An 18,733-nucleotide genomic window follows, 5' to 3' on the forward strand; every position below is an offset into this window, starting at 1 on the left:
AGTGCATTCCGTTCTGCCCGTGCGTTCACCCACAAGATCATTTGGTATCTCGACAACACGGGCACAAGACGTTGTGTACGTCGGGGGTACGATAGCGAAAGCACCTTGCGCTGGGCGCTAAGTGGCATTGCGCCGGGCAGAAGATGTGTGTAAAGCCTGGCCAGCTGCTACCCCTAGAGTCCATGCATGCTGCTCTTTTACAAGCAACTGGTAGTTGGCCGCAGTGTCGCATTACAGGAAAAGCCATGGGCTCGCCCAAATCAGCAGGGCAAATCCTATGATTGATTATAAGATTGTAAGATATGTGTATATGTATTTATAAGAAATACTTTATTTCAAGGAGAACGCATGATATAGTGTTGATTTCGTCGACGAAAACTACAATAAAAATGTCCGTCTAACTACATTTTGTGACTGACAAAAACGAAATGAAAATGAGATAACAACGAAGCTATGATGACTAAAACTAATACTAAATATATTGACAATTTTGTCAACAAAAGGCTAAAATGTCAGGAAGGGACTGGAGAAGAGATACAGTAGAACTAAAAGGACAAGTCATTTTCTGTTTGGTTGCGCTCAGGTGTTCAAAATCAAAATCAACACTGCCATGACGGCGTCGTCTGTGTTCTTCACTCACCTGCGGCACGTCGACATGGGAGCGGCTGACGAGGCAGGACACCTGCTCCACCTTGTGAGGGCTCTTCCGGCTCGTCACTCGAACCCGCAACACACCCTCCTCCTGCTCCTCCTGTTAAGAAAAGAGCCATCAGCACAAACACTTTTGGTCAAAAGGTTTAACCCATTCAGGCCTGACGTCGAAATTTAAAAAAGTGTCTTCTAAATCCTGACAGTGTTTCTATGTCAGTGGTTCTCAAACATTTTCATGTCAAGGACCCCCAAATATGTATGTAATTGGCTGCCGACCCCCATCTGAAAATATGTTGTTCCGGGGACCTTCCAAAAGCAAAGATTTGAGTTAAAAACGTTCGCTCTGAAAGAATATATATATTCCAAATTTGTGCCACATTTTCACGATTTTTCAAAAATAGCTAAAGCATCACATATGCAACACCAGAAGGGGTTCCCGCCCAGATTGGGTTAAGCTCTATATTCTGATAGTAAATATTGCTAGTATATTGTTCAGTATAGTCTTGCATGGCCAGACTGTTGTCTCTCGCACTTTTCAAATGCTTTCGTCATACAGTCTGGAGCATGGAAGCTCTGATCATGAGTAAGCGATAAAGCGCTAATTAAGCGAGGCCTCCTCCCCACTTCCGTCTTTACAAATCATCCTAATATACAATGGAAATCATCTAAGCATATACAGCTTGCTGCTTAGCAGAAATGGAAAGAAACAAATTAAATCAGTGGCGTGCACAGATAGACACTAGGGGGTGCTAGAGCACCACCTGCCCTTGCCCTCTGGACAGCAATGTACCGTTTTTTTCTTTTTGTACAGTGTACAGTATGTGGACCATGGTGACATTGATCAATTCTTGATTCAAAAAAATGCTTCCAATATATTATTTATGCCACAAAATCTAGAAATCTCACACTATTTTGCACAAGGTGCCCTTTTTTCACTTGAGCACCTGCCCCCCTAAATGTCTGTGCACGCCACTGAATAAAATATAAAGATTTACATTTACACTTAAAATATATTTTCGTGAATGGAAATGGAAGCTTCCGTTCCCGGATTTTGGGAGGTGTAGTTCCAGAGTCTATATAGCATTCGGAGTTTGTGGAATAGTTGTCTGGCTACGCGAGACTAAGTGTTCAGTAACAAGGTCTCCACATCTTTCCAGCTCTTTAGCCAAAAAACCCCCAAAAAAAACATTTAAGGTGGTTGCACACATGGGCGCATTTTCGGAAAACCGATGGAGAAACGCCGCAAAAAAATCTGAAAACCGATGGAGAAACGCCGCTAAAAATCAGAAAAACGTGCTCCGTGTGCGGAGACCTTTTTTTATCCCATGATTTTGTAACCCATTTTTCACCCCTGTGTCAATTATCTAATGTGATCCTGGGCTCTACACACCCTCCGCCAACCTAGTCCCCATATATGGGGGACATGGGGAGAGCAACGGACTTGAACTCATGCTTCCTTCATGCCCGAGTGTCCAAGTTGCTCCTTTACACCTGACAGGGGGAAGTTTCCCTGGTTGGACGTAGCACGTGGAAGGAACACGTTATTCCAACCAGTTCCTTTCCCCTCCATCAGGCGCCCTGGCTGGCCAGGGGGAGGCAGTTTAGAGACCAGGATTACTGCATGTTTTTTGTGAGGGTACCTACCCCTAGGGGACACGGGGAGAACATGCAAACTCCACACAGAAAGGACTTTCGCCAACCCCGCCTCGGGTATGGGCACTGATGACGCGGAGGAGGAAACACGGCGCCAGCACCCACAGCGTCCCGAGCGGGAATCAAACCCAGGACCTTCTAGCTGTGAGGCGACAGCACTACCAACTGTACCCTCTGAGCTTCAATTTGATTCTAATTTTGTTCCATCACTTCAAATTTCACTCGTTTATCCCTCTATCCTAAAATGTATGTTTTTGAGAGATTGGTAGGTGTCTGCTACTGAACAAACATTCTAGCAATTATTACTATTTAGCTGACACTCTTAGCCCAGAGAGACTTACAGTAAGCAAGGAAAACACGAGGTAATGCACCCAAATGCAGAGAAATAGTCATCTAGGACCATAGGTAAATCAAGAATCATCTAAAGAATCTAATATCTAAAGAATCAATAATCTGTACATTGAAACTACTGTATACACACTATACTATAGGATGCCAGGCCAACATTGACCTGCCCATCTGTCTATCTAACATCTAAATTGCATTTTAGCCTTTGAGTCTGCAAGGTCATCGAGGCTAGGGCCCTAGAGCTAATTAACACTCATTTTAACAACACAATATCACTACAGCACCTTTACATTAATATGCTGTGACAGAATGGCTTCAGACCCAAAACAAACCGTGCCGCCGTGACATCAGACAGAAAAGAAGTCAAAAGAATCGTGTTGAGTGGGATCGGCATGCAACGTAGGTGTGAGGGCAAGAAGCATGATAAGCGTGCGTGACAAAGATATGGCCTGTTTTGGTCATATTGTTTATTTTTTATTAATTGGTCACTAATAGGCTTTTGCAGGATATTTAAGTTGTTATGTCATATTTGCCCTTTGCATTCTTGTTAACAAAGCCTAAACGGCAAAAATAAATGTATTTTTTTAAGTTGGATTAAACTTTGATTGAAACTATGAAGTCTAATAACACAAATGTAATGTTCGTGCCAGCCCTAACTGTGGAGAGCAAAAACCCTTTTTTAAGAAAAATACATTTCGGAATGGCGATGTTTCAGAATGGTGAGTTTTCGGAATGGTGGGGTTTCGGAATGGTGGGCTTTCGGAAAGGAGGCCTGTCCCCCCCTGGTTCCAACAGTAGGGACTTTAAGCAACGACTGTTTCAGGACGGTGACGCTATGCGGAAGTACGGCGGCTATGACGCCGTCGCCGTAGCTGTCAAAATCGTTAAGCAAACAGCCGTCGGCGACGGCGACATTGGTTCCCATGGTGACGCGTCTATGCAGCATGTGTCAAACATAAACACTTTTTTTTTTAAACACCCCGCCGATATTGCTTAATTATTACATGCGCTGGACATGATCAGCAGTGGAAAGAGGAAGGTGCTGGAGCAATCTGTGTTATTCTAAAACCGTTTTAATAAACATGGTTAATATGACATATGGTATTAGTGTTATTTCTTCATTCAGAGCATGCCAACACTTTACACAGCATAAGAGAGGTGATGGAGCAATCGGTGTAAATGTATCACAGCTATCATTTCAATAAACATGGTTATGACATGGCGTTGTAGACACTACGTGTAAGTGTAGCTTCTGCCGTAGTAGAAAGGGCTGCGACGGAGAGCAGGTTTATGTATCGAGCACTGATCCATTTCCGGTTGCCGTATCCGACTGGCGTAGCCGTCGTTGCTTAAAGTCGCTACTGGTCTCTAAACAAACTGCCTCCCCCTGGCCAGCCGGGGCGCCTGATGGAGGGGAAAGGACCTGGTTGGAATAACGTGTTCCTTCCACGCGCTACGTCCAACCAGGGAAACTCCCCCCTGTCACGTGTAAAGGAGCAACTTGGACACTCAGGCAGGAAGGAAGCACGAGTTCAAGTCCGTTGCTCTACCCATGTCCCCCATATATGGGGACTAGGCTGGCGGAGGGTGTGTAGAGCCAAGGATCACATTAGATAATTGGCACAGGGGTGAAAAAAATGGGTTACAAAATCGAGGGATAAAAAAATAAAAAATAAAAAAAGTGGCTACTATAAGAGCATGGCTGCCGTGCTTATGCTGTGGAAAGAGCAGGACATCCTTTGTTTTGGAAACAGTCAACCCTACACTGTCTATTGAATGTGACAAATAACAAAATGTGCAGTGGTGGAAAATGTACTCACAAGTAAAAGTACCAATACTGCACAGTAGAAATACTAATAATAATGTATACAAATCTTATAGATCTACAAGCTCCCAATGCATTTTCAAATAGCCAAAATGTATATAGTGGTTAATGTATGTAATAATACTCAAAATCAAAGTTATTAGTAACTAAAGTTGTCAAATAAATGTAGAGCCTAGTCCGTCCACGCGCCAGTTCCTCTCACTCCCAGTTCCGACAGAGTAGTTCCGGAGCATGGGATTGTGTGGCCCTGGTCCTTCCCTAATGGGACTGATCGAGGGTGGCTACTGGGACGTCAGTCGGGACTTGATCACCCCCGGCTGGGTCACCTGAGTGAGGGGTATGATGTTCGTGAGACCCGAAACCCTGATGACCTTAGGATACATCACTGAGGATACGTCCCAGGTACATCCATGCAATGTATTTTAGTTTTAGTGGAGTAAAAGTACAATATTTACACTGGAGATGTAGTGGAGTAGAAGTGAAAGTATTGGAAATTGGAAATACACCAGTAAAGTAAAAGTACCTCACAATGTTACTTAAGTACAGCAAATGCACTACATTTACTTTACACCACCACAGTTGGGGTTCAGTATATTGCTCAAGTGGTAGCGAGGCATGATTTTTAACCCGCAGCACGGGCGATTTGTAACCCGCAGCATGGGCGATTTGTAACCCACAGCACGGGCGATTTGTAACCCGCAGCACGGGCGATTTGTAACCCGCAGCACGGGCGATTTGTAACCCGCAGCACGGGCGATTTGTAACCCGCAGCACAAGTCGGACTAACGGGAGTTCTGACTTACCGTAACCCATTTAGATTTTAGACCTGAGGACGATTCTACAAATGTCTTCTAAATCACGACAGTTTTCTGAAAAACCTATGTTTCTATATGTCAGTGGTCAAGGACCCCCAAAATATATGTAATTGGCCCCATCTGAAAATATGTTGTTCCAGGGACCTCCCAGAAGCAAAGATTTGAGTTAAAAAACCTTCGCTGAGGCTCTATAGGAATATATTCAAAGATTTGAGGCACATTTTCACGATCTTTCAAAAATAGCAGACCTACAAGCTTGTAGCGCTGCACTCGGTGGCGCGCTATGAGCTTGTAGATCTGCTATTTTTCAATAGCTAAAGTGTAAACATAATGCATAAAAACACCAAAAGGGGTACACTTCAACAGTGAGGCAAGAGGATCCGGGGAACGATACAGAGAACATATTCCACTTGGCAAATGGCCACATATGACCTACTGTACCCCATGGCCAGGCACCTCCTTATCTCTCTGACCTGCTCCAACCGTATGTGCCCAGAAGGTCACTGAGATCCACATCCCAGGCTTTGCTGGTCGTTCCTCAGACAAAACCAGTAACTAAAGGTGAACCTTTGCAGGTTTTGCCCCTATAGGCTATGGAATGAGCTCCCCCTCCACCTAAGAACTGTGGACATTTTTAAAGGACTGTTGAAAACTCAATTTTTTAAACAGGCCTTTTTCCATAGCCACTGCCTTGTTAAATGTTATGTTCATTGTTTTATTTTAACTCTATTTTGTCTTACTTTATTAGTGATTTAGTTCTTGACTTGTTTTATTGACTATTGACTCGTTTTAATTTTATTGTTGTTAAAGCACTTTGTGACTGTAATTGTCTGTGAAAGGTGCTCTATAAATAAACTTTACTTACTTACTTACTTACTTACTACACTGCTTCCCGAAAAAATAAGAAACCCCCCCCTTACAGTGTGAGAAATAGCCAGCTTCAGCTCAAGTGGTTCACAGAAGCGCATGAGAGACTGCCTACCTGAGAGCCATGGGGTTGTTTTCCACCGTTTAATACCACACAGAGGCCTTTCACGGACAGCAGAGGGCAGCCTTTAGAGCAGCTGGCCATCATCACCCACTCAAAGTTATAGGATTAACAGGGAACAAACAAAAAGCTTCTGGCTGACAAAAGAAAAAGGCCTCAGCGTTCCGTTTTGTTTTCCTGACGAGAGTTTTATACCCTCTCCTTTGGTTGCAATACCTTGCAATATGGAACTATAAAGAGCTTGCCTCCATCATCAGCTTGAGGAACAGGAGGTGTGTGTGTGTTTATGTCAACACATACAGTACTGTGCACTGCAGTACGTAAGCCTATGTGTGTGCGCACGCACGTGCGTGTGTGCATGTGTGTGTGCGTGTTGTGCACACCACCAGGCACCCTGATTGGCCACACCCACTGTAGCAGGCAGCAGAGCTGGAGGTGAAAAACAGGCTTCATGGGTCACTGTGGATTCCCTCACACACATGATCATAATCAGATCCATGTCAAGTGTCAAAGGCGGCCTCTTCACCGCAACTGTGGTTTAGGGCTTATAAGGGATTTGACAGCAGCTTGGAGGAGGAGGAGGGGGGGTCCAAGTGAGTTTTGCTGTGACGGCTCCGGTCCCAAATGCAAGTGCTGACAGTCAACTGGCACTACCTGGCACAAGACCTGAATCCCCCCCTCAACTACCTACTCTGTCTATTGGTGCATGGCAGCTACTGTAGCATTCACATATACTGATTGATTGATTGATTGATTGATTGATTGATTGATTGAATACTTTATTAGTCTGAAATGTAAACAGCACGTTAGAACTTACAGGTAAAAGTATAACACAAAAAAGGTCCTGGGGACTTGTTTCCTCTGAGGTCCTAAATATAGAAGGTACTTACTGTGGTGTTGTTAAGGTGCTGTGGCAACTACTGATGAATGCTGATGGTGTAAATACCGTATGTACTGTACATTGCTATCCATTTTCATTTTCTATGTGTATAAATGACTACATTTCTTGCTCTCGTTTTTCTCTCTCTCTTACGTTTGTCTCTTCACTATTATTATTATTATTATTATTAATTTATTACCATTGCTGCTACATTGTCTCAAGGAAGCCTTACAAAAAAAATCACACCCATGTGAACTGAGCGGTGCAACTATACATTTATTGTTATAGTTACTGTACTGCACTGTGCTCTGTACTGTATGTACTGTGCAAAAATCTTTGAGAAATGACAGTTACCGTGTGGGGGTCACCGGGGGTCTGTGTGGGGGGAGGTCTGTGTGGGGGGTCCCCGGGGGGTCTGTGTGGGGGGGGGTCCCCGGGGGGTCTGTGTGGGGGGGGGTCCCCGGGAGGTCTGTGTGGGGGGGTCCCCGGGGGGTCTGTGTGTGGGGGTCCCCGAGGGTGTGTGTGGGGGTCCCCGGGGGGTCTGTGTGGGGGGTCCCCGAGGGTCTGTGTGGGGGTCCCCGGGGGGTCTGTGTGTGGGGGGGGGTCTGTGTGTGGGGGGGTCTGTGTGGGGGTCCCCGGGGGGTCTGTGTGGGGGGGTCCCCGGGGGGTCTGTGTGACCCAGTCACAGGACACAGCCAAACATGACATCCGGACGATGACGCAAACCGAGCCAGCCATTATTGGATTAACCAACTAACTTTGTTCCGTACGGTCTCCTTCTCATCCCTTCTTCTAAAAAGTAGCCATGCTTTACTCTCTCACCTGCTACTCTGCACCAAATCGGGGAATTTGCAGACTCATTTAATTTCCCTCCCTCCCATCTTCGACTCAGGTGACAGCATGACTAGAATACTGATGAGGACCTCACTGGGCATCCATTAAGTAGCACTCTCCCTCTCTCTCTCTGTGTTTCTATAGCTCTATCCCTACCTCCATCTGCCTCTTGCTTTCCATTGCGACTATACTGCCGCCTCCTATAACCCATTTTGGCCTGACGTCGAAATTGAAAAAAAAAAATGTCTTCAAAGTCCTGACAGTTTTCTGAAAAACCTTATGTTTCTGTATCAGTGGCGCTCAATATTTCATGTCAAGAACCCCAAAAATGATATGTAATATGCCACCCCCCCAGGAAAGATTTGAGCTAAAATGTTCACTCTGTAATAATATAATATTCAAAGATCTGAGGCGCATTTTCACGATTTTTCAAAAATAGCAGACCTACAAGCTATGAGCTTGTAGATCTGCTATTTTTCAATAGCTAAAGTATAACATAATGCTTTAAAACACCAAAAGGGGTTCCCGCCCAAAATGGGATAAGCCAGGGCTGTGCCCCGCCATGGGCCGTCACAAGCAGCTGTGGGACGTGGGCAGGATCACGAGCCACACTGCCCTGAATTAGTAGCTATAGCCAGGGGTGGATCACAGAAACACTGGGAGGGGAACTGAGGGCCACAAGGGGGAAAAGATCGAACCACGCTCTCAGTGTACTGTATGGCAGCGGTGGAACAAGTACTCAAAGTTTTTACTTATAAAAAGGTATGGGGGTAAGTGATTGTCTTTGGTTACAATAAGTGTTAAAAGGGTAAGACCACTTTTTGAGAGGTTTGGGTTGTTTTCTTACCTTATTATGGGCAAACGAGTCCATTCCATCAGTTATTTCGCTTCGTTGTGTTGTTTATTAGCAATAGCAGTCGCTCATTGACTTCCATTGTAACAGGGAAACAGCTCTCAAAGTCACTCTTTTAGCACATAAACCAACGCAACAAAAGCTGATTCTGACAGTTTATGACATCAGGAAAACTCATGCGGTTTTATTTTCGTCTTTTAAGATAGATTTATAAAGTTACTATTTTAGTCGGATATAGGCTGGAGCAGTACTACGGCGTTCCCAACTCTCGCGGTGACGTCTTGCGAGGTTTCGTTTGTAAACAGAAGTCTCCACGCTGTTTGAGATGCACCCAGCTGCAGCCTCGCATATGAGCAGTCCCAGACACAGACACTTCTTCTAAAGTGTCTTCTAAAGTGTCTCCCTCAAACACGTCCATTGTGTATGTTTTTAGTGACAAGCGGACAAGATCAAATCCATTTGTTTACATCCCTGTCGTTTCCAATAAGGAAGTGGTGTACAGTTTTGGTCCAATCAGATCGTTTTTTACAGCAGTGATTCGGTCGGCGTAGGCATACCTACCGGATCTTCGTTCTACACAAATTAGTCAAAACTAGACAAAGTTGACATTTTTTATTAAAAATAAAACCGCATGAGTTTTCCTGATGTCATAAACTAGAGCGGACGTAGAATACGCACATCGACAGGCTGGGTGCTGGGCTAAAGAAACTTCAGTAGGTATTGGATGGAGCCCTGTTGCACACCACAGGTACAAGAAAGACGTGCTTTATTGAAAATTCTGACAACGTTTCGATCTATTTGATCTTCATCAGGTCATGTTTGTCAGGTCAGGTTTGGCCTCTCCCCTGTGATGAGCCTGTGTGTGACACGATTTGAACAGAGTCAACTCGGCGTCAGGCCATTAAGCCAATGCCTGAGAGGTGACAACTGACAAACTGGCATAATTTGCTGTAAGCACTTCCTGTTTCCTGGCACCCCACAATCACAAAATAGATTGTTCATCTTTCGTCTTGATGAGATCCACACAATCTTCATCCAGCTTTACATGGGAGCACAATCGTATGCATTAACCCATTTAGACCTGAGAACAATTCTACAAATGCTTTCTAAATTCTGACAGTTTTCTGAAAAACCCATGTTTCTATGTCAGTGGTTCTCAAACATTTCCATGTCAAGTACCCTCAAAAATATATGTACTGTAATTGGCCGCCGACCCCCATCTGAAAATATGTTGTTCCAGGGACCCTCCCAGAAGCACAGATTTGACTTAAAACGTTTGCTCTGAAAGAATATATATTCAAAGATTTGCACCACATTTTCAAGACTTTTCAAAAATAGCAGACCTACAAGCTTGTAGTGCGGCACTCGGTGCCGTGCTACGAGCTTGTAGATCTGCTATTTTTCAATAGCTAAAGTACCGGTGTAACATAATGCTATAAACACCAAAAAGGGGTTCCCGCCCAGAGTGGCTCATTCTAGCCTCCGCCTGATGCCTATAATATCTCCCCCAGCCAAGGGGGGATTCCCCTTTAGGCTAGTGGTGGATAAGATGTTGGTTTTGCACACGGGAGACCAGGGTTTAAATCCCAGACGTTACACATGTATAATTGAGATGCACATAAATAACACCTTTCTGACTTAACCGGTAAATAATTGATATACTGTAAAACAAATAGCCATTATGTGATTGCCCGAGTGAGGCAGGCCTTTTTATCGAATGCCCAAGATTGATTTATTATGTCCCATTATATTAAAAACATCCTTTCACTTAAAGCACACATCTCAATTCATCTGGAGTTAAGATATTGAAGATATTGCTTTTCTAATCCTGGTGCTAAAAACCAAGCCAGAGAGAACATTCACGTTCACTTAATGGGCTCAGCCAGAGATCAATTTCATTAACATTTTGGCTATATGACCGGTTCACACTGCAAGAGTTTTGCCCCGGTTATGCTGTCGCCGACCTATTTTTACACAGTAGATCCCCTGATCTGGGCAAGATGGGGTTTTGTTCGCCGAAGCTTTGCTCGCTCTGTGTGAAAGGTTACAGCCAATGAGAGCACAGGACACTGAGAGCAGATCCGTGCTACACAACCAATGAGAGCACAGGACACTGAGAGCAGATCCGTTTGCACTTCCGCATTTTGGACACCACATTTTGGTGTCCAAATCGAAAGAATGCGGAAGTAGACGGTTCTTCTGGGTGCTTCAAAACGCCACTGAGCAACTTCCACTGGAATGAAATGAAATGAAACGGAAATGCCCACCATTTCCGTTTCACTACGCCTTTAATACTCTAGTGTACCTGCTATTAGCCAGAGGCCAGAGGAATGCTAGAACTTAAGGAAATTGTTTTGATGTCCTTTACATAATAAGTAAGTCAAAGACAAAGTTAATAATCCAACACAACACAAGGACCCAAATTAGTAGAAATGTAACCACGTATTTGGCTGCGGATCGACTCCCATCGCAAAATAATCTTTGCTTCTCTAGGGACTGTGAGAATCAAAGAAAGTAATCTTTTTCCAAATCAGTAGATCAAAGCTATGAGCTTGTATATCTGCTATTTCTGAATAGCCAAAGACAAAGTATAAAATAATGATTTAAAGTGGTTACCTATAGTTATAATGAGTTGAAAGAATTGTACTAATCAAAGGTCTAGTTGACCTCATCAGACTAGTCATCAGCCCTAGTCATGGCCTCGGGGAGGCTAGCAGGCGTTTAGCTTTCAAAAGCAAAGGAAATGTTGGCATATAGGAGTGGGAGTGAACCTTGTATTTCGCTAACCAATAACAGTGCAGATGGGTGTCGCTCCAAATATGGTCATGTCAATGTTCTCAGCTGTGTTCTATCCATAGAGTAATAAAAGGATATAGACTGAACCGGAGCGACAGCCCTAACCCCCCCCCCCCCCCCCCGTTTGCACTAACGCATTTGACCACCATGGTGGTCAAATGTGTTAGTGCAAACGAGTGCTCAATGTTAAAACCCAGCTTGCACAGGGTTTCCTCGCCATGAATCCACGTGGTCCGCCTGCAGTTCACGCTCCAACCACTAGGGCAGAGTGCTTCAAACGCTGGAGAGCCTCCCTGGGGGCTTGGTTCTACCAAGGAGGGGAAGGGAGACGCTTCCTTCAATGCATGAGGAGTGAGCAGGCTGACACCTGACAGGGGGGGGGGGGGGTTCCCCCTGTAGGACGTATAGCGCATAGCCGTGGAAGGAACGCGTTATTCCTTTCCCCTCCATTTTGTGAGAGTACCTACCCTAGGGGACACGGGGAGAATGCCTCCCAGCATTCTTGTGACAAACGTAGTTTTATTCTCACTGTATTCACATATAACATATTTTCTCTTCTGTCGATATGAAGCAAAGTGATCATACTATACCTCCCACGCATTCTGTGCGACGTCCTCTTCCTTCACAACACCAAGTACCGTGTTCGATTGTAACGTCACCTCGTAACACTCCTGGATATCTGCAAAGGGGAGCGGGGAAATACATCTTTTAATTATTCTTTGTATATTGTACATAATTATTTCACATGTATTTTCCATGCTTTATGGTAGTGGTGCTCAAACTTGTTCATGTCAAGGATTTCAAAAATTATGTATTTGGCCGCCAACCCCCCATCTGAACAATATGTGGTGCCAGGGACCTCCAGAAGCAAAGATTTGAGTTAAAAATGTTCGCTTTAAAAATATGTATATATTCAAAGATTTGCACAACTTTTCAAAAATAGCAGTCCTACCAGCTCATAGCGTGGCACTGACAAAAGTGACTCGCTGTGAGCTTGTGTATCTGCTACTTTTGAAAAGCCAAAGTATATTGGGCACCCGCTAGTACAACACACACACACACACACACACACACACACACACACACACACACACACACACACACACACACACACACACACACACACACACACACACACACACACACACACACACACACACACACACACACACACACACACACACACACACACACACACACTTTGAGAACCAATGCATTACAGACAGTATAATATGGATGTTAAACAGAAGACTCCAGTCCACTCATCTGTAGTTACAGTACATGACACATATAGACTGCCGTTTCCTCTTCAGCGTTGCCCTGAGGTTCACGTGTGGGGGTGGGACATATCTGCATATAGGAGCGCCGTCTACACTGTTCTTAAAAGCCATTATGTTGCTGCTCCACACTGTGACTCAGGAGGCCAGTGGCTGATGAGAGGACTTCACTGTCCACAATGAACGGCAGCCTCTTTTTATAAATAATTGCAAGATAAAGATTGTTTCTTTATCATGCAATATACTGTAGAGCTCATCCATTAACTAAAAGCGTAGATGAGGTGCTAGAGCGGAATAGAAGAGTATGAAACTAGAAAAAGTGCCCCTCGGGACAGTGTTGATTTCGTCGACTAAAACCAAGACGAAAAATGTTCGACCGTTGACTACCTTTTTCCACTGATGAAAACTAAATGGAAACTAAATAAAAACTCAGCTATGATGACTAAAACTAAGACTAAATATATTGACAATTTCGTCAACAAATAAATACTAGACTAAAATGGTAGGAAGGGACTATAGTGGACAAGAGATCCAGTATAAGTCATTTTACACTTGCCGATCTACAAGATCGGCTATTTTCAGTGTAAAAACAGTCGGCATCAAGGGGCCCGCCAAAATACCTTTTAGTCGACTAAATCAACTGTAGATTCAGTCGACTAAAATCAAAATATGCAACCAAAAACACTGCCTCGGGGCACAGGTGGCTCCACCTGACTCCACCAGGATTTGAGCGTTTTTTGGAAAAATGTCAAGTGGCATTTCTTCCTCAGCCTAGTGGGAATAAGCGTGCACTGTTTCACCGCAAGCGGACGCTGTGTTCATGATTTGCGGCATTTTGTACAAAACGGGCCACTCCTGAAAACTTTGGAAGCCCATCGTAGCCAATCAGGATGGAATATGAGAAATCAAACAGACTTGATCACATGACTATAGAGTGTAACAGTCCCGCCCCCTTTCATGACGACGAGCGGCCCGGAAAATAATTTCCCATTAATTTTTCCCCATAGACGTTTCAAAAAGTATTTATTTAACCTGACGTCGAAATAAATAAAAAAGTATTCTGAAAGAATATATATTAAAAGATTTGTGCCACATTTTCACGATTTTTCAAAAATAGCAGACCTTACAAGCTCGTAGCGCGCCACTCGGTGGCGCGCTATGAGCCTGTAGATCTGCTATTTTTCAATAGCTAAAGTATAACATAATGCTTAGTTAAAACACCAAAACGGGTTCCCGTCCAGAATGGGTATAGATCTGTAAGCCTCGGACAACGCCAACTCGGATCGTGACAAATCATGACAATAAACACAATATTTTGGACGAAACAAATAAATATTACAAACTACAATAGAGGTCGTGTATACCGATTTGCGTGATGTATGGATAAAATGTGTACGAGTAATATAAAGAATTGTGTTTTGCAAAAATTGGCCTCATGGTGGCGCTATAACAGGCCGAGAAAATTGGGGCAGAGGTTTGTCGTTGGCATCTAGGGAGTGTGTGTGTGCACAGTTTGGAATCGGACAGGCCAACGGTGCCGGAGATTAGCTGTACACGGACGGACGGATGGACACACGGACGGACGCACACACGGACGGAGTGCTCCCCATGCCTTCGGCTGGTGGAGACAATGAAACAAACAAACAGCAGCCACAGGCACTCATCTGAGGCTAATGCAAGCTTTCGGTCATGGGACCTTCTTCGGCCACACAAGGATAACATTTGGGCCATATTAGCTCCAAAATGGCCTTTCGGATGACAAGGATGACCATCTATAGACGGCGGCAGAAGCTGTATGGCCCAAGCGAAAAACAAATTCTGTGTCACAAATTCAGCATACGTGCTGCAGCACCTGTGAAGATAACTTTCTTTAGATCCATCTGTACACCGCTGGAAACAAGCCGCTACAGGCAAGGCAGCATCAGACGACTCACAGTGGCCTATAATGACTGCAAGAGGCTTCTGCTGAGAGCTCCACGAAGCTCCGGTGCAAGCCAGATTTGGCTTGGTTCTGCTCTGCTATGTGTGCTATGTAACCTCTTACAGTATGTACAGGTTCGCGTGTAGGGCATCCGAGTCAGTAAATGACATCCTCACTGTCAAAAAGAAACGGACCCCAACATGTAGTTTGGTCTGGTTCTTTTCTTTCTCAGACTGTGGAACCATTGGTGCACATGTTTGCACACCTCCCTGGGTCTGAAATAAACATTGAATTGAATTGACAAGTGAATGCAGCAGTACATAAGGGTTCTAGCAGTGAATGCAGCAGTACATAAGGGTTCTAGCAGTGAATGCAGCAGTACATAAGGGTTCTAGCAGTGAATGCAGCAGTACATAAGGGTTCTAGCAGTGAATGCAGCAGTACATAAGGGTTCTAGCAGTGAATGCAGCCGTACATAAGGGTTCTAGCAGTGAATGCAGCCGTACATAAGGGTTCTAGCAGTGAATGCAGCAGTACATAAGGGTTCTAGCAGTGAATGCAGCCGTACATAAGGGTTCTAGCAGTGAATGCAGCAGTACATAAGGGTTCTAGCAGTGAATGCAGCAGTACATAAGGGTTCTAGCAGTGAATGCAGCCGTACATAAGGGTTCTAGCAGTGAATGCAGCAGTACATAAGGGTTCTAGCAGAGTGAATGCAGCAGTACATAAGGGTTCTAGCAGTGTGAATGCAGCCGTACATAAGGGTTCTAGCAGTGAATGCAGCAGTACATAAGGGTTCTAGCAGTGAATGCAGCAGTACATAAGGGTTCTAGCAGAGTGAATGCAGCAGTACATAAGGGTTCTAGCAGTGAATGCAGCAGTACATAAGGGTTCTAGCAGTGTGAATGCAGCAGTACATAAGGGTTCTAGCAGTGAATGCAGCAGTACATAAGGGTTCTAGCAGTGAATGCAGCCGTACATAAGGGTTCTAGCAGTGAATGCAGCCGTACATAAGGGTTCTAGCAGTGAATGCAGCCGTACATAAGGGTTCTAGCAGTGAATGCAGCAGTACATAAGGGTTCTAGCAGAGTGAATGCAGCAGTACATAAGGGTTCTAGTACATAAGGGTTCTAGCAGTGTCATCACTTGATAGCCAATGCAGGACACGTGTCCAACATTCCAGTGAGTAGCGAGAGTGATCCCTCCCAAAAAAGGAAACAAATTAGAACCGGGCCGTTTCCTAGCTACCACCCTGTTTCCATCCTTTCATCCGTTGTTCCATCTCAATGCTTATAGAGACATTAATTTGCAAACGGATCAGCAGTTACCTCACAGAACGAAAACCGCTGTTTGAATTCAGAACATATCCCACTCCACCAGACTCCACTGTGCACCTGCCTATAGTGCCTACTGTATTTTATTTGACTGACACACATCAAACACAAAGTAGACAGATACTTCAGTAGGTCATGCTGGGCTTCCGAAAGGCGTTTGACACCGTCAATCGTAGCAGAAGGCGTAGCCGAAGGCGATTTGATAACACATCTGTAAGCTGGATGGAATCCTACACCTTGAGGGACGAGAACAAGTGGTTGATGTCAATGGAACCCAATTGTCATTGTCCCCTCAAGAAGACTCTAGTTGGAGCCCTCACTCAAAGCCATTTTGATTATGCTTGCACCTCTTGGTTCTCCAACATCTCAATGTCACCAAAAGCTAAGCTTCAGACCTCCCAAAATAAACTGATACGACACACTACAACACACTAGCGATTTAATATCAATGTGATTGCTATTTAAGATAGTCAAAGAGACATTGCCCTCAATACCTGTCGAACTACCACTTCAAAGTGAGTGACACCCACAGCCACAACAAAGCAAACAATAATCTGGCACCAGCCAAACCTTTTCACTGACGAAAATGAAATAAAAACAAAGCCACGAAGACTAAAACTAAGACTAATAAATATATTGACAATTTCAACAAATGACAAATAAAATCACACTCCGTGTGAAGTGAGTGGTGCAGACCCCCAGGAACGCGCCCAGGGGGCCGGTTCCGGCGTGCCGCCCCGTGTCCGAAACGGTTGAGAAATGACAGAGTTACCGTGTGCCGGTCCCTCTACTGTACCCTCTACTATACTGTACTGTACTGGCACACCCGAAATCATCATATATACAGTTAATATGTGCGTGTGTGTTTGTGTGTGTGTGTGTTAGGTTGCGCACAGGTGGTGAAAAACAACCATGCTGTTTTCATGCTCATAGCCAGCCAGGCAGGCAGGCAGGCAGGCACCCACCCAGCCAGCCAGCCAGCCACCCACCCACACACATAAGTCCGTAAGGGAGTGGTTGCACCACTCAAAAACTAGTAGTAAGGGAGGAGAAGAGATCCAGTAGAACTAAAAGGCATGTTGTGGCTGGGTTGTGCTCTGAAAATAGTTAAATCAACTGTAGTCTTTGTCGACTAAAATCTTTTGATATTTATTTGAGTAAAACTAAAAGATGACTAAAATATGACTAAAAACTAAAGTCACTGTCCCTGCCTCCCCCTCTCATCTCTGATCGCCTCATGCCTGGATCTCTGGTCATTATGTGCCCATGTCCCGTGGTCACCTATTGTTTTGAGTAGTCGTTTGATGCAGTGTTGTTTTTGGCAGCACATTTCTATTTTAGTTTTAGTCATAGTGTCTTCAATACTTTTCATTTAGTTTCAGTCACATTTTAGTCACCTGGAATGCTTTAGTGTTAGTCTAGTTTTAGTCGACTAAATATCATAAGATTTTAGTCGACTATCTACAGTTGATTTAGTCGACTAAAATGTATTTTGGCGGGCCTTGATGCCGTCCTAATGACACTTGCTGAAAATAGCCGATCTACAAGCTCGCACCGCGTCCCTTCCTAACATTTTAGTCTAGTTTTTATTTGTTGACAAAATCGACAGTATATTTAGTCATAGTTTTAATCATCATGGCTTAGTTTTTATTTCGTTTTTAATGTCGTTTTTGTCAGTGAAAAAAGGTAGTTCGTCATAGTGTTAGTCAACGAAGTCAACACTGAGGTAGTTCGTCATAGTGTTAGTCAACGAAGTCAACACTGGTTTGATGAGAATGCAGGGGACAATATGTTGCTGATGTCACACGCCGGCCCCTCTTTGCTGCACTTTTGACATAAAGAGGTTGCAGTTCTCATTCTAGGCAGTATATGGTAATAGAGCGTCGCAGTCCCGCCCCCTCAAGAGACCCAGAAAATAAATCCCCGTTCATTTTCCTCATAGACTTTTCAGAAAGTATTTATTTAAAGACGTTTACGCCGCGGACAAAGCCAACTCTTGTCGTGACAAATCATGACAATAAACACAATGTTTTGGGCCAAACAAAGAATTAGAAAGTAGAAGTTGTTTTTCTTCTTTGTAATTATTTGTTTGGTCCAAAATATTGTGTTTGTTGTCATGATTTGTCACGACTCGAGTTGGCTTCGTACGACGCTTAAAAAGGTCTTTAAATAAATACTTTTTGAAATGTCTATGGGAAAAATGCATTGGGATTCATTTCCTGGGCCTGGCGTTGTCATGAAAGGGGGCGGGACTGCGACGCTCTATAAGAGTGGAACATTGGGTTCAAGACAACAATAACTGCGAAGAATCCATCTTTGTGAACTTGATTATAAAAAGACCCCAGACTGTTTCACAACAATAACATGCTACTTCAGGGCAAGCGACTCCGCATCCACAAGACCAAAGGGCAGCAGCAGGAGTCTTCAAAAGGCGTGGATCCCCCCCCCCCCCCCCCCCCGCTGACTGGAAGCGCTGTGCTGTGTGTCATGTGTGTGAGAGCATGTGTGTTTGTGTGATCATTTCCAAAAAGGCACCATGAGAACAAAAGGTGTACGAA

General features: G+C 44.3%; 1 protein-coding gene across 1 annotated transcript in view; it reads right to left on the reverse strand.

The window, feature by feature from the left end:
• The window catches only part of dlg3 (discs, large homolog 3), a 172,751-nt gene that overhangs the window by 143,825 nt on the left and 10,193 nt on the right, over nucleotides 1-18,733 (reverse strand). The window contains exons 3-4 of the mRNA XM_079524357.1: nucleotides 12,234-12,322; nucleotides 641-751 (exon numbers count right to left, since the gene is read on the reverse strand). Coding sequence (XP_079380483.1) covers nucleotides 641-751; nucleotides 12,234-12,322 — 200 coding nt within the window. The remainder of the gene's footprint in view (nucleotides 1-640; nucleotides 752-12,233; nucleotides 12,323-18,733) is intronic.

This window comes from Electrona antarctica (genome assembly GCF_951216825.1).
Source record: "Electrona antarctica genome assembly, chromosome: 1".
NCBI lineage: Eukaryota > Metazoa > Chordata > Actinopteri > Myctophiformes > Myctophidae > Electrona > Electrona antarctica.